Below are 16,526 nucleotides of genomic sequence, written 5' to 3'. Positions count from 1 at the left end.
TCTTAATATTATTTAAATCAGAAGTCCACCTGATGAGTCACAGACTGCTTCACAGTCTTAAGCAGTGAATCTAGTAGAGATTATTTCACCTGTGCTTGATAGAAAATTTATGGGAAATTTAAGTACCAGAGATAAAATGTAGCTTAGGAAAACATTTGGTAGCCATGCTGTTAATGCGACTTTGCCTAAAGGGTGGAAAAGACAGGAAATGCTGTTGAAGACACTGTCATCTGTGATCGTTAACTGTTTAGGAGCTTGTTAGTTTTATTTCTTTTGATGGTACTTCTGGCACTGCAGTGACTCCAAATGCCATCTAATCTTAGAGTTTAATCATTTGTTCATCATCCAGCTTCATTATTACTGATGGACTCCCATGCTAATGCTACATCAAGACTGTGGCTGAAGCTTTCCTCCCAAATTAGGCAATGAAGTACCATCTCTGTAGAATGGAAATACAAGCTATCTTGTACCCCAAGTTCTGTCAAAGCACAAAGTTTTCAAGGAATACCCCCTTTCCAGTCTGAGGGAGCTTTACTTGAACGGCAACTGGTGATTTCAATTTCTAGTGTGAATCCTGCAATGGAAAAATTTGGCAGTATTCCATTACTGCCTTCCTATAAGATGCCCAAATGGTTTCAAATATTTTACCTAGATGGAGCAACAACTCCTTCAGTCAGTGGGTTTTTCTAATATGAAGGGAAAATTACTTCTGTTACACAGTGTGAAACTGAAGTTTCCCTGTTAGACATCTGAAAAAATACTTTGTCCAAATAAGATTTTTTTTTAACTCAGTGCTATCACAACTGGGCTGGATGAGCTATTGTATATTCACAATGTATTTAGACTGCTTTCAGAAAATAACTTGTACAGTGTCACAAACTGAATGCAGCTCTTGGTGCTCTCCCTTGCATATACCTTCACCTTCCCATAGCGTCCTACTACAACAGTGTCAAATATGAAGAGGTACATCATAATTGCTACTAAAAAACCTTGGATATAAAAAAATGCATTGAATAACATGTTTACTCTGTATTATACTAGCAGGCTACCTATGTGCAAAATGTTATTCTCTGATGTTATAAAAGGCACGTATTTTTAAGACACTGTCAGACATTTCTAAGCCTGTTCTCCATCTGTGTATGCATCATATTGCTGATCTGCTAATGCTTAGTAACACTGAAAAATTCCCAGCATGTCAGGATAACCCCAATGGAAACGTGACATTTTCATATGGGTCCCTTGATGTGCTTGCTTTCTTTCAAAACTTAGCATCTTCATCATGTTTAGAAATCTTTCAACAGTGTTTCAGGGCTCCCATCAAAACAATAAAGAAAAGAAAATTTAATTTTGATGGTCATAGCATATAGAATGCACAGGTACCACTTAAAGATGGCTTTATTGCATAGATATGAGATCAAACGAAGGGTCCCTCTACCTTCCTAAGATGCTTGACACAGTAGGCCTTGCTGATGTCTGGCAAGGCTATAAAATGCAGTTTTAAAATCTGTGCTACCTTTTTTAAATACTGTAATCTACCCTGCAGTAGACATACACAGCATTATCTGAAATTAAACTTACAAAGCACTTTTATATTATAAAATCATGTGTGAAGTAGAGAGAGAAAAAGAGAAAAATGGTCTGAGTTTTTGGTTGTCCAGTTGGGTTTTTCTGCTGTTGGATTTTTTTTTTAACAGCTACCTACTCTATTTAATCTTTCTCTTCTACCTTCAAGTTTTGTGGAAGGTTTTGAGTTGTAACCATCCAATTCAGATTTGAATGCAAAAGGAATGAACCAGGTGGGAAAAAATAACTTGTGCCAAGATAAACCCATTTTTCCTGCTACTTTACAAGGGTCTTTACAAATGCAAAGTCTTGGGACCTGAAAAATGAAAAATGGTTAAAAGGCCGTCTTCAGTTCAGTGATTTGTCCTGCTTATGTTGCTTCTAGAACTAGAGCTTTATACAGATCACTAACTGGACTATTTTTATAATTTCATATCTTGATATTTTAGAATGTCTTTTTCTGTGATTTATTTGATAAAATATGGCTTCAAAGTCACGTTATATATAGCTCAGGTGTAATATATGTATATGTGATTTTAAAATTAATTATCTCTGTGTTGTTTTGCTTACAGACCTGCTCTAATTCTACTGGATTAGGTTTAGGATTAGGTAGTGTCCTTTTAAAGTATATGGAACATTTTTTTAGTCTCTGAAGATATAAATTCATTAGCCGTAATGTTTATATAGAGACACACATGTCTTATAGCAAGATGTAAATATTATAACAATTACAAAGATAATTTTGTAATGAAACAATCCTTTATGTTGTATATTCTTGTGTTTTCTTTATAGTGCTGCATATAATGTAATATTTAATTACACAATTCTGTGTGTCTTAATGTTTTTTCATTGAGGTTTGGATTCAAGTCACCTGTGCAAGTAAAACTGTTTAGAAATTCAAATTTTGAAATTTAACTTACTCTGCAGAATTTCTTTTTGTTTTGATCAACTGTATATGAACTTAGTGTTACTGTATCCTTTTATTTTAATATTCAGTCATAGTTGTCTTGGGTAAATGTTGCATGTATATGTACTGTATAAGGACATTAGTACATAAATATGTTTGGGCCTTCTGATACCACAAGTCAGATGGTGCTTTTCTTCAATGTCATTTCCTTATTAAGAGCATCAGTAGGAACTAGTAAAGATGATGGATGGTAGCAGGATGGAAGAATATACTAAACTAGTGCAAGTGTATTTTTCTCTGTGTTATTCTGACGTTTGGCTCTACAGGAAAATGCTTTTCAGCTAGTTAACTTTTAGAGGTGGAACCTTAATTGTCTTTTTTCCCAAAATAAAACCATGGATAGGTGAAAATGTCAGGCTTTATAGACAATAGGCTAAGGTGCTGCCTGAGCTACTAAAACAAACGGGTCTGTACTAGGAGCTCTAGCTGCTGTGATTTTCTCACATTTCTGGATGGTGTCCTAATTTCATTATGCTGATGAATGCTTGCAACACCATCCTAGCCCTAGGCTTTGTTAGTAAGCTTTGCCTATTTTTAGTCTGTGTCATTCAAATGTTTACAAAATATTGACTGTTCACTTCAAGCGAGTGAAGCTGACAGTCAGAAATTCACATTTCCAATTCTGTAGCACATCACTTTTTAACAAAATAAAATAGGAAATTCCATGCCTGGGAAGAAAGCAGCATAACTTCCTCTGTTTTAAGAACTGGTGATTTAGCAGGGCAAAGAGCTCAAGAATGCAGTCATACATGTTTGAATGTTTTGCATTATTTTGATTCCTATCCCCTTGGGTTCTGCCATCTAATGCCATTGTTTCTGCCAGAAAAAGGTACTGCACTTATGACATTTAAAGTGGGTGCATTGCGTATCTCACAAAATTCATTAGAAAGTCTTGATTTTTGTGTGAAGATGCAGAAAATAAATGTTAGTTTAGGACAGTACAGAAACATAGTTGTCAAATCTGAACTAGTGTTTAAGCATAAAATGAGCTAGTATGGATATAAAAAAATAAAGAAACCAGTATGTATAGGCAGTGGTAGCACTTTAAGTGGTAGCACCAAGTTTGTTCTCAAAATTGAATGTTTAAGTACTCTCATTAAATATAATAACAAAATTGCTGTAAAAATCGCCCGTTTCTGGGTGCTGATCTCTACATATATTTGTTGATTTGTTTATTTAAAACCAAGTTACTCGATGGCTTGAATTCTCTATTTCCATGTTACAGGTCTGTTACCGCAGCTATTAGGAGTAGCACCAGAGAAGGCCATAAAACTAACTGTAAGTTTGCAAATGGGTGGTTTTCACATTTCTCCACGTTGTAAAGGGCATCAAATTACAATTAACCTGTTAAGGATTTTTATCCTTAATGTGTCAGCAACATGGTAGAGTGTATTCCTTCATTTGTACTTGATACAAACTTAATTACAAAAAGCACAAAGCAGCTGTTAATATCTTACTTGTGAACAGTATCAGTGACATACAAGTCACATGCAGAGATATATAGGTACATTTTAAGAATCTTAGTGAAAACTTATTTTTGGACTCACTCCAAAATATAACAAGCTTATTCAACTTGTTCAGCTCATCTCTTTGTTTGTAAGTCATGCAGGCCTTTAGTTTCACTTCTTAGTAACTATTATTGGACTAATAATTATGAATAACTATTTATTGGACTTGGAGGGCTTTTGTTTTTGTATCTCCACATGGTTCCTGTATGTATGACTCTAGCAGAACAGGAGGTTATATGAGCATGTAATCAATTGTTGGTAAGAAAGGAACTTGTTTGCATGATATTTTTTCTAAATGTTTTACTTCTGTAATTTTGTTATTTCTTGAGCGATTTTAAGGCACTGAAGAATTTCTTATTATAACCCAATCATAATGTATTGTTTATTCACTGATAAGCTAGTATTCACCAAAGCTAGTAGTATGAATTTAAAAAAGGTACTTAATGCTATTAATTGAATTGCCATTGTATTAAAACTTAGTATTGAACATTCTGATATTAATTTGATATTATATTTAAATGTAGTGAGCATGTCTAAAATATTAGATTATTTTATTTTTTCAGATTTTTAATTTAATTAGTGATTTATATTTTTTCAATAATAAATATCTGAATTATGCTTCAAATTTTTGTTAGAAAGAAAATCATAGCTTTAGAATGTTTAATACAAAATCTAAGATTTGTTTGATACCTTGTAGTTTGGTAACTTCATGGATGTATTTGCATTTTCAATTGCATGGAATTTGCAACTGATGAATGTTTTCTCTGACCTTTTAATTTATTGACTTTCATAAATGTTTGTTTTTTAAGGTTAACGATTTTGTGAGAGATAAGTTTATGAGTAAAGATGGCTCTGTCCCACTGGCTGCAGAAATTCTTGCTGGTGGCTGTGTAAGTATCTTTGATTTCCTTCATATATGAGAGTCATGAAAATGTGGTGTGGAAGATGAGCTATGTGGACTAAGGCTTCTGTTTAACCACAGATCCGGTTCAAGAGCAGACTCTACTAGAGCATCTCAGTTCTTTCCTAGATAGGCCAGCCATTCTTGATGAAAGGGTAAATGTTTCTGTGCATCATGCCTTTTAACTGCACTCTATAATTCTCACAGCTTAGAGTTTGTTTCCTTAATAAAGAATGTGTCTTTATTCATGTTGGCTGTAGCTTATGGCCTAAAGAGGATTCATGCTAACCTTTCCAGAAGTTAATAATTAGTTACTACTTTTTGGCACCCACTCTGCCACGTAACTTCTTTCCCGATGTGTTATTGCACCCACTAATTTTCACTTTTTGCAGTGATACTTGCTTTTTGAAATGGCAAAAACTACTCATGCTTCTTTGAGTTCATAGCAGACGTAGGCTGTGTAATGCTAACTCAGTGCATAATGCATTCCTGAATGTAGGTTGTATTTAAAACCCACTAAGTTTTTAAGAGTGTTTTGCTTTTACAAAGTAGTATCTTAATGAACAACTGGCATATTACTGAGTAAATGATAATTCTTCATGATTTAGTCTAGTTCTGTCTGTTCATATATATTACTGCTTACTTTTTCTGGTGTATTGATTTGTTCAAGCAAATGTAAATAGTTAGGTAGAATGAATAGTTGTTCAAAGAACAGTGCATTCTACAGATAAAGCACACTGTTTATTTAAACCAGCTTTGATCACTGGGGCAGAGCAATGTTGGTATATTTTCAGTCTGTCTTTGTTGCTGCTGTCATAAGACGGATGAGGTCACATTTTCAAGCAGCTTCTACCTGTGTCGAAAACTACAGTGAGCAGCAACTTAAAAACAAATGCTTGTGTCTTAACCTCAGTAGGTGCAGAGATCTGTGCTGTATGTGCTTGCAGAAAGTGAACTACGATTATCTGAGCCTCAGGGTGCAGTGGCTCAGTTGCGTTACAGGCTGAGAAGCCCTGGCTTTCTGTAATTCTCAGGAGATGGGGCAGGATTTGGCTGCTGTCTCACTGCTCCTTCTGTTTGATCACTGACCTGTTGTAGACTGCCAGGTAGGATCCCCTTGTTCTGTAACTTTAGGAGCACTCAGGGGAGAAAAAAAGAAGGGGAGGGAGACAAGAATGTGGGTCTCTAAAGCCCTAAATGAAAAGCATGCTGTAAATGAAGGAAAAATGCAATAAAGTGCTTGCAGAGTAAAAAGTATTTGCCCCTTACGCTAATAAAAAGTCTCATGAACGTAGCAGCCATAGAGAATTCAGCAAAATTTTCATTTAAAATGTCATTTGATCTAGAGTTTTTATTTTACAGACTGCTGTGAATTTTTTAATGCAGTACAAGAAGCACTCTTTATAGAGACCTGTCATTCATAAGAATGCTGCAGCAAGCTTTTTGCCAGTAGTTCACTGTAAACTAAGGATCTGCTTTAAGAGATAGGTGGTTTGAGATGTATTTTAAATGTACTGTAAATGTTGGCTTGTCCTCTTTGATATTAGAAATTAATATTAACAGTGAGATGCTGCATAAAGTTGTAGTGGTAGATGTATGGTGGCAGAGTGCCCTGAGTTTTCTTTTAACTGGAATGCTCCACTTAAGGGCATAGTTTGGTGCCAGGTAGATAGGTTGCAACTTGTTTCTTGTGCAGGTGGTCTTTGGGGATTTTTTTGTAATTTTAAACCCAATTCAGACTAGCAACAGAGTCTCTCATTACCAGCAGTGCCTATTTTTTGGGGGGTGAGTTTTTTTCTCATGATGTAAAGATATGTGTAAAATATGAGATGCCCAAGACAGGCTTTTTTCCTATAGCTTTCAGCATTGTATTGGCCTAACTTTTTGCCCTCGTTTAAGTCATCATGAAACCTATGATTTCACTGTGGAAGCAGCAAGGACACTGTTGAACGCTTTTGAAAATTTTCAGTCTTGGATTTTTACCCAATTTCACAATGTAGTAATCGCTTATGTGGGAGGCAAGAAGACAGGAGTGCATAATGTGTTGGAGTCTAAAATGGGGAAACCAACTAAGATGAATATTATAAGACACCTGCCCTACCACCTTTCCGCTTTCCACATCTAATTCTCAGCTGGGATTGTGTTACAAACACAGATTTAAATTTTCCTTCTTCAGTGCTTCTGTTTCCTTAGAGTGTATTCATTGCTTATGCAAGAGCTGTGTGCTGGGATGCATTCTAGATTGTAATGTTTTAGATATCAGCCTGTATTCACCTAAGAAAGGGAGGACAAGCAGATACTTGGATGGTTTGGGTTGTTCAGTAACACAAAGGGCTTTGAAGGGGTCAGTATCACCTGACTAGCTCCACTCTGCTGTTTGCCCAACCATTGCCAGGCGTTGACTTTTAAGTCCCCAAGGAGTTCGCTTTGCATCATAATTACTGAGAATTAGTACACATGGCTGACTTTTGCACTTGTAACTAAAGCCGATTGTTTCATTGAACAAGTCTTTTTCTGTTTTGTAAACTGTTTTCTCTCCTGAAAAAAAAAAAGAAAGAAAGAAGAAAAGAAGAAAATAGTTCTTTTATTTCATGACCTTGTGGCACTTAATTCAGTTAACAGCCTGTTTCATAGCTTTTTATTATGTGAAGATGAAAGCGATAGTTCGGTTGAGTTTTTTGGGGACCCCCAAGAATATAATTAAAAGTATAACCTTTATACTTAGGAAGGGTTGTTATGTAAATTACTAACTCAAAATTACCATCTCCTTTGTTTGTAAGAAATTTTCCTAGTGACTATAATATTTGTTACGCATAAAAAGTATATGTAACTTTCATATTTGTGCAATGCCTGACACCCACCATGAACTCTGGTCTCTGCTGTGCATTTAGGACTCGTGCAAATCCTATATAGCCCTTGTCATTATTAGGCTAGTATAAAGCTTCAGTTCCAAGGCACAGTGTAATGATACTGTAGAGCTAGGATCTGCTGAGCATCTAAATCACAAATCTGACCTAACCTTATTGAATGGAAATGTGCACAAATATGCTAGGTTTGATTTCTGCTAATGCTATAACTTACCTTTGGGAGTTCTTTAATAAAAAGATGGTCTTGTATAAGCTATAACTACGACTTGAAATCTCTTTTTTAGAGTGGCAATAATCTTGAAGTTTCTGTAGCTTTCTTTCATGGTCTTTCACTTGATTTAATATTTTAAGTAAAAAATAATTGTAGGTCATACCAAGTTTAGCTGCTTGCTTCTTATAAACTTAATTCATTTAAAGGCTTCTGATAAAAATAACCTGAATTTTTTTATGTAGCTCTGGTCGGTTTTTTTTTTTTTTTTTTTATATTTTAGCCAACTGTTGCATGGTGTTGATGAGATTTCATTAAAAGAAATCAATCTTAAGCACTGTCTTACCTTTAACTTTTAGGTAAGACAGTTGTTTTACTTAGTATCATAAATAAAGCATTTCCACATTTAATGAAAAATTTATGTTTGTGTAACTGGGATAGAGATGCAAATATGCAAAATCGTAAAACAGAAAAAATCATAAACCAGAAAAAATACTAAGAAAAACAGAAATATTGGATTAGGATGACTAAAAAGAATTAACTATATAATATATGTTGCCTTGTCTGCATATATTAATACAATGATATAGGTAAATACGCAGCTAAATTTTGAGCAAGAAAAGAGAAATACATTTTGCTTTATTAACCTTTGCTTCTGCTCTCCCTTCTCTTTCCCAGCACACACAGTCTTTTCATTCCCAGCTGCTCAGTGTGTGCTCACTATTAGCCAGCTTAAATCATGTAGCGTGGTACAATTACAGATCCCATACAGATCTGCTTTTGTTTAAATTGTCAAGACAATTTTAGATGTATTTCTAGAGACTTTATAGTAATTGTAATAAAGTTAAAACATATTGGACCTGCTTGGACAACCTCAACTCTGCTGTGGAAAATAAAAATTAAATACGGTTAAGATGCAGTTCAAAATCCTGTCCAGAATTAATTTTTATAAAGGAATGTAATGTGAAATTCCAGATAAATTGTGCCAAATAACAGATCCAGTGCAAATAGTTTTATTAAACTACTTACAATATTTATTTTATGTTTCAGAGAGTAATAAAGATAAGTCCACATCTGAGCTGCATTTTCTCTGTGGCATTGCAATAGAGATAGAAGGTGTATAGACTGCAGTTCCCACACTTAGATCTCTTACTTGCAAAAATTCAGGTATTTGGAAGTTTCAGACTAAAGGAGACTGAAGGTGTCATTCTCGTTTTCATTATTCAGAAACCTAAATCTGATAACATTCTATTATATTTGGCAAGGGAGGCTGAGCTGTGGGTAAAATGAAACTGAGCATTATATTTGCCAGGGGAAAAAAATCTCTGCATGTATATCTGAAAAAAAATAAAAGGCAAACAAGTGCTGTTACACAGAAAAGTTTTGGTCTAGTTTATTGGATAGTTAAGTAATGATGGTCGTCTTGATGACTGCTAATATTAGCTTTGAAAGCAAATGGCATATGTCTCTTGAATGCTTAAAAGATTTATTCTCAGAGGTCTATTCTCCCTGTAGGTAGAGAATGTAATTCCCATTACTTTCAAGCGAAGTTCTACCTGCATGTGTGTGCCCAACATTCACATCTGGTTTAAGCAAAAGTTCAGAATCTCCTAAAACGTACTTTTTTTCCTTGATTAAGTTTAAAGCTGTTTTCTTCTTGCATAAAATTTATGTCGTTAAATGAATTAATTAGATTTAAAGTCTATTTAATATAATGAATATAATGTAACAGAATATACTATAATTAATTAGGTATTTTTATACTGTAGTTTTCTTCTCTGAACCACTGTAATTGTAGTTATTTTCAGCATACTGAAAATCCTTTAAACCAAGTGTAAATTTTTGGTACGAAAACCCCAACTAGATCTGGACTTAAATTTCACTTCACATTTGGAAACTCGTATTTCAGCACTGCTCTGTTTTAATTGTCTCTGATAAATTTTCATCTAATTTTAGATTTAAACCTTATGATGAAGTTTGGGAAGGCAACATACAGTAACATGATACCCCTTCCAAGAGGTTGTATCAAAGGGTGGGAAAGTTCCTGGTGTAAAAGTTCCTGCTTTTCTGTGAGCTCACCCTATATTTCCTTGCAGTTTTCTGAAATTTTCACCTAGTCATACCTGTTTAAATTGGCCTTTCTCAAATCAGTGGTGAATTTTGCAGAACATGATTTCACTCTGTTTTGAATTTTCCTTTTGGATTAGTTAATCTAATTCTAATTCTTTTCCAAAAAGTATTTTTCCATAACAAATTAGGGATGCTTTCTTATTTTGTGTCCCCTCTCCTCTTTCTTTTCACTTCCTTTCTCCCGTGAAAAGAGCGAGAGAGAAAATTTTTCAAACTGTAAAACAAGGAGGGATGCATAGGTTTAGGTTGATATGTTTCTGATTCCAGAACCTAACAATTCTGAAAGCTTAAAAAGCTCATTTTTTTTCCAAAAAACATATACTTATTATTCATTCCATTTGAAACTTACTCTTTTTTCCTATTATATTAGAAATAATGACTGCAAAATTTTATATGAACATACATTACAGTTTAAAACATATATTTGTTTTGACAATTATATTTTATTACACATCCCTTTCTCCTATTACTTCTTCTTTTACTGGCAGTAAAATATTACAGTGTTTACCAGTGCAGGTTCAAAAATAAAAACAAACCAAAAAACAAAGGCTCAAACTCAAATCAGGAATTAAAATCTAGCTTTCTATGAGAAAAAGAAAGATATTTATGATGTCACAGTAATTTATAATGTGACCAAGAAATAATGGGTCATAGTTTTAATACAGCTACCATGCCTTAAGACTTGAAAGGTCGGTAAATCATTAAATGATTCTACAACTAGTCAAAACATACAAGTAGAGCAGACAGAGCCAAATGTTAACATATTTGACAGGTCTGTAACCTAATTGCTTTTATAATGCCAATCAAGTAGGCTCCACTTTGATTTTTTGGCTAGGCTTCTGAGAACTGAATTACCTATAACGTGGAAAATATCAAATCCACAATTTTAATTTTTTTCCCACTGCAGACTTGGTCAGTGCTTATAAACAAACCATACTCCTGTTTGTTTCTGTTTAGCCAGGTCATTAATATTCTATTGTAGGACAGTCTTCACAACTTGTATCAAGTCTTGGAAATCTGTCTGAAGCAATAGCAGGAATGTACTTCTGGTCAGACTAATTACAGGAGAGTAAAATCCCCTCGTCAGCAGTTCAACTGAATTCATCTAATGTTCTTGGGGTCTGTTGCCATACAATATGAAGACTTTTAGAGGTAGTTTGAAGCACTACAGTGGCACTCTCTAAATCTAGCTTCTTAGCCTTGTTCTTTTGTAGAGTTAGTATGTGATTTTGTGGTAAATGATTGAATAGTTCTGTGCCTTAGCTTCATTTTATTATGCAGTGAGGATGGCAGTTCTTCCATTCTTGCAACTCTTGAGTACATTTTTTTTTTTATGACAGAGAACAATCTTTATTTTGTGTCTGTACTTTAGGAATCTTGATTTTAAATAACATTAATGGATGATAGGAAGTGCACAGGAAAACAAACTGCATCCGGCAACTGGCAAGGAGTAAGGACTTGGGACAGAGTACAATGTTCAGGAGGACTTAATGTGATAAATAGTTGACTAAAAATTTTGGAACTTGCACCTGCTCGTCTTTTTGTGAATTAAACAAGTAACAAGACATTGTAGACAATTTCTTTTGCAGAGGTTGATTTTTGATAATTGCATAATATGTTACTAATGTATTTTAATGGTTGCCTTTAATTGCCATAATTGCAATCCCTGGGTGATATTGTTGAGAAATATTAACACTCTAATAGCAGTACTAGTCCTTTCTTCATCTGTGAAACCATAAGAGGGGATATGTAAATCGGATGGGATGCAGAGGAAAGATCCAGGCTGACCCTAAAGGCTGGTAGCTGAGAGCAGGAAAGGACCTATGATTTGAAGTAGGTAATAAGCTTAATTAGTGGAACAAGAACATTTGGTGGTCAGTAGCACTGAAAGGAAAAGAATCTAGTACTTTCTTCTGGAATGGAAAACAGAGAATTTCCATCCTGAATTGCAAGCTGTATTCTCTTCAGAAGGTACACTGAAGCTTTCAAATGGAGATGTGAAAGCCCGAGGAGAGTTGTGTCTGGTGTGCTCATTTCTTATCTAACCTCGTAAGGGCACAAAATGCAGTTACATTAAAAAGAACAGGAATTTCTTCTCTTAGTGTAATGAGGGGAGTGAAAATCTGTTTATTTTCCAGTAAGTTTATTGCAGAGTGATTTGAACACATGAAGAAGTAGCAAACATTCTGACTTCTCGAACTGGAGTATTTTTAAGTAGTTGTTATTAAACTTTTTTTTTTTATCACTACATAGTGGGTTTTATTTCTCCATGGACAAAACCCCCAAACAGCCTTCAGCTATTTCTACTTCTCCGTTCTGTTCAGTGAAGCAGGAAAGTAGAAGGAGACATGATAGTGCTGTATTACTGTACAAGACTATACTGCCATCGAGAGGTGTTGGATGATATCATACGAATAGCAGAGTTAAAGAACTGCAAAAATGAAAAAAAAAAAAAANCCAACTGAAACCTCTGTTTGTAAAAGTGTCATAAATATTATATTTGGGGTTTTGAGGTATTACCTTTAACTTTTAGGTAAGACAGTTGTTTTACTTAGTATCATAAATAAAGCATTTCCACATTTAATGAAAAATTTATGTTTGTGTAACTGGGATAGAGATGCAAATATGCAAAATCGTAAAACAGAAAAAATCATAAACCAGAAAAAATACTAAGAAAAACAGAAATATTGGATTAGGATGACTAAAAAGAATTAACTATATAATATATGTTGCCTTGTCTGCATATATTAATACAATGATATAGGTAAATACGCAGCTAAATTTTGAGCAAGAAAAGAGAAATACATTTTGCTTTATTAACCTTTGCTTCTGCTCTCCCTTCTCTTTCCCAGCACACACAGTCTTTTCATTCCCAGCTGCTCAGTGTGTGCTCACTATTAGCCAGCTTAAATCATGTAGCGTGGTACAATTACAGATCCCATACAGATCTGCTTTTGTTTAAATTGTCAAGACAATTTTAGATGTATTTCTAGAGACTTTATAGTAATTGTAATAAAGTTAAAACATATTGGACCTGCTTGGACAACCTCAACTCTGCTGTGGAAAATAAAAATTAAATACGGTTAAGATGCAGTTCAAAATCCTGTCCAGAATTAATTTTTATAAAGGAATGTAATGTGAAATTCCAGATAAATTGTGCCAAATAACAGATCCAGTGCAAATAGTTTTATTAAGCTACTTACAATATTTATTTTATGTTTCAGAGAGTAATAAAGATAAGTCCACATCTGAGCTGCATTTTCTCTGTGGCATTGCAATAGAGATAGAAGGTGTATAGACTGCAGTTCCCACACTTAGATCTCTTACTTGCAAAAATTCAGGTATTTGGAAGTTTCAGACTAAAGGAGACTGAAGGTGTCATTCTCGTTTTCATTATTCAGAAACCTAAATCTGATAACATTCTATTATATTTGGCAAGGGAGGCTGAGCTGTGGGTAAAATGAAACTGAGCATTATATTTGCCAGGGGAAAAAAATCTCTGCATGTATATCTGAAAAAAAATAAAAGGCAAACAAGTGCTGTTACACAGAAAAGTTTTGGTCTAGTTTATTGGATAGTTAAGTAATGATGGTCGTCTTGATGACTGCTAATATTAGCTTTGAAAGCAAATGGCATATGTCTCTTGAATGCTTAAAAGATTTATTCTCAGAGGTCTATTCTCCCTGTAGGTAGAGAATGTAATTCCCATTACTTTCAAGCGAAGTTCTACCTGCATGTGTGTGCCCAACATTCACATCTGGTTTAAGCAAAAGTTCAGAATCTCCTAAAACGTACTTTTTTTCCTTGATTAAGTTTAAAGCTGTTTTCTTCTTGCATAAAATTTATGTCGTTAAATGAATTAATTAGATTTAAAGTCTATTTAATATAATGAATATAATGTAACAGAATATACTATAATTAATTAGGTATTTTTATACTGTAGTTTTCTTCTCTGAACCACTGTAATTGTAGTTATTTTCAGCATACTGAAAATCCTTTAAACCAAGTGTAAATTTTTGGTACGAAAACCCCAACTAGATCTGGACTTAAATTTCACTTCACATTTGGAAACTCGTATTTCAGCACTGCTCTGTTTTAATTGTCTCTGATAAATTTTCATCTAATTTTAGATTTAAACCTTATGATGAAGTTTGGGAAGGCAACATACAGTAACATGATACCCCTTCCAAGAGGTTGTATCAAAGGGTGGGAAAGTTCCTGGTGTAAAAGTTCCTGCTTTTCTGTGAGCTCACCCTATATTTCCTTGCAGTTTTCTGAAATTTTCACCTAGTCATACCTGTTTAAATTGGCCTTTCTCAAATCAGTGGTGAATTTTGCAGAACATGATTTCACTCTGTTTTGAATTTTCCTTTTGGATTAGTTAATCTAATTCTAATTCTTTTCCAAAAAGTATTTTTCCATAACAAATTAGGGATGCTTTCTTATTTTGTGTCCCCTCTCCTCTTTCTTTTCACTTCCTTTCTCCCGTGAAAAGAGCGAGAGAGAAAATTTTTCAAACTGTAAAACAAGGAGGGATGCATAGGTTTAGGTTGATATGTTTCTGATTCCAGAACCTAACAATTCTGAAAGCTTAAAAAGCTCATTTTTTTTCCAAAAAACATATACTTATTATTCATTCCATTTGAAACTTACTCTTTTTTCCTATTATATTAGAAATAATGACTGCAAAATTTTATATGAACATACATTACAGTTTAAAACATATATTTGTTTTGACAATTATATTTTATTACACATCCCTTTCTCCTATTACTTCTTCTTTTACTGGCAGTAAAATATTACAGTGTTTACCAGTGCAGGTTCAAAAATAAAAACAAACCAAAAAACAAAGGCTCAAACTCAAATCAGGAATTAAAATCTAGCTTTCTATGAGAAAAAGAAAGATATTTATGATGTCACAGTAATTTATAATGTGACCAAGAAATAATGGGTCATAGTTTTAATACAGCTACCATGCCTTAAGACTTGAAAGGTCGGTAAATCATTAAATGATTCTACAACTAGTCAAAACATACAAGTAGAGCAGACAGAGCCAAATGTTAACATATTTGACAGGTCTGTAACCTAATTGCTTTTATAATGCCAATCAAGTAGGCTCCACTTTGATTTTTTGGCTAGGCTTCTGAGAACTGAATTACCTATAACGTGGAAAATATCAAATCCACAATTTTAATTTTTTTCCCACTGCAGACTTGGTCAGTGCTTATAAACAAACCATACTCCTGTTTGTTTCTGTTTAGCCAGGTCATTAATATTCTATTGTAGGACAGTCTTCACAACTTGTATCAAGTCTTGGAAATCTGTCTGAAGCAATAGCAGGAATGTACTTCTGGTCAGACTAATTACAGGAGAGTAAAATCCCCTTGTCAGCAGTTCAACTGAATTCATCTAATGTTCTTGGGGTCTGTTGCCATACAATATGAAGACTTTTAGAGGTAGTTTGAAGCACTACAGTGGCACTCTCTAAATCTAGCTTCTTAGCCTTGTTCTTTTGTAGAGTTAGTATGTGATTTTGTGGTAAATGATTGAATAGTTCTGTGCCTTAGCTTCCTTTTATTATGCAGTGAGGATGGCAGTTCTTCCATTCTTGCAACTCTTGAGTACATTTTTTTTTTTATGACAGAGAACAATCTTTATTTTGTGTCTGTACTTTAGGAATCTTGATTTTAAATAACATTAATGGATGATAGGAAGTGCACAGGAAAACAAACTGCATCCGGCAACTGGCAAGGAGTAAGGACTTGGGACAGAGTACAATGTTCAGGAGGACTTAATGTGATAAATAGTTGACTAAAAATTTTGGAACTTGCACCTGCTCGTCTTTTTGTGAATTAAACAAGTAACAAGACATTGTAGACAATTTCTTTTGCAGAGGTTGATTTTTGATAATTGCATAATATGTTACTAATGTATTTTAATGGTTGCCTTTAATTGCCATAATTGCAATCCCTGGGTGATATTGTTGAGAAATATTAACACTCTAATAGCAGTACTAGTCCTTTCTTCATCTGTGAAACCATAAGAGGGGATATGTAAATCGGATGGGATGCAGAGGAAAGATCCAGGCTGACCCTAAAGGCTGGTAGCTGAGAGCAGGAAAGGACCTATGATTTGAAGTAGGTAATAAGCTTAATTAGTGGAACAAGAACATTTGGTGGTCAGTAGCACTGAAAGGAAAAGAATCTAGTACTTTCTTCTGGAATGGAAAACAGAGAATTTCCATCCTGAATTGCAAGCTGTATTCTCTTCAGAAGGTACACTGAAGCTTTCAAATGGAGATGTGAAAGCCCGAGGAGAGTTGTGTCTGGTGTGCTCATTTCTTATCTAACCTCGTAAGGGCACAAAATGCAGTTACATTAAA

The 16,526-nt window shown here is 34.3% G+C and overlaps 1 protein-coding gene across 4 annotated transcripts in view; it reads left to right on the top strand.

The window, feature by feature from the left end:
- The window catches only part of LOC108498682 (calcium-binding mitochondrial carrier protein Aralar2), a 77,857-nt gene extending 68,721 nt beyond the window's left edge, over window positions 1–9,136 (top strand). For 3 of the 4 annotated variants that reach the window (XM_017817678.1, XM_017817677.1, XM_017817675.1), the window contains 3 exons: window positions 3,756–3,808; window positions 4,848–4,928; window positions 9,065–9,136. In XM_017817678.1, the coding sequence (XP_017673167.1) occupies window positions 3,756–3,808; window positions 4,848–4,928; window positions 9,065–9,121 (191 nt within the window). In that variant the 3' untranslated portion in view covers window positions 9,122–9,136. Of the gene's footprint in view, window positions 1–3,755; window positions 3,809–4,847; window positions 4,929–5,020; window positions 5,063–9,064 lie in introns of those variants that run through there. The other variant, XM_017817679.1, reaches the window with a different exon arrangement.
- The last annotated feature ends 7,390 nt before the right edge of the window (window positions 9,137–16,526 follow it).

The sequence above is a fragment of the Lepidothrix coronata genome, unplaced genomic scaffold (genome assembly GCF_001604755.1).
Source record: "Lepidothrix coronata isolate B3197 unplaced genomic scaffold, Lepidothrix_coronata-1.0 Scaffold62, whole genome shotgun sequence".
Lineage (NCBI taxonomy): Eukaryota > Metazoa > Chordata > Aves > Passeriformes > Pipridae > Lepidothrix > Lepidothrix coronata.
Note: the sequence above shows the minus strand (reverse complement) of the source record. Positions and strands in the feature narration are given on the sequence as shown.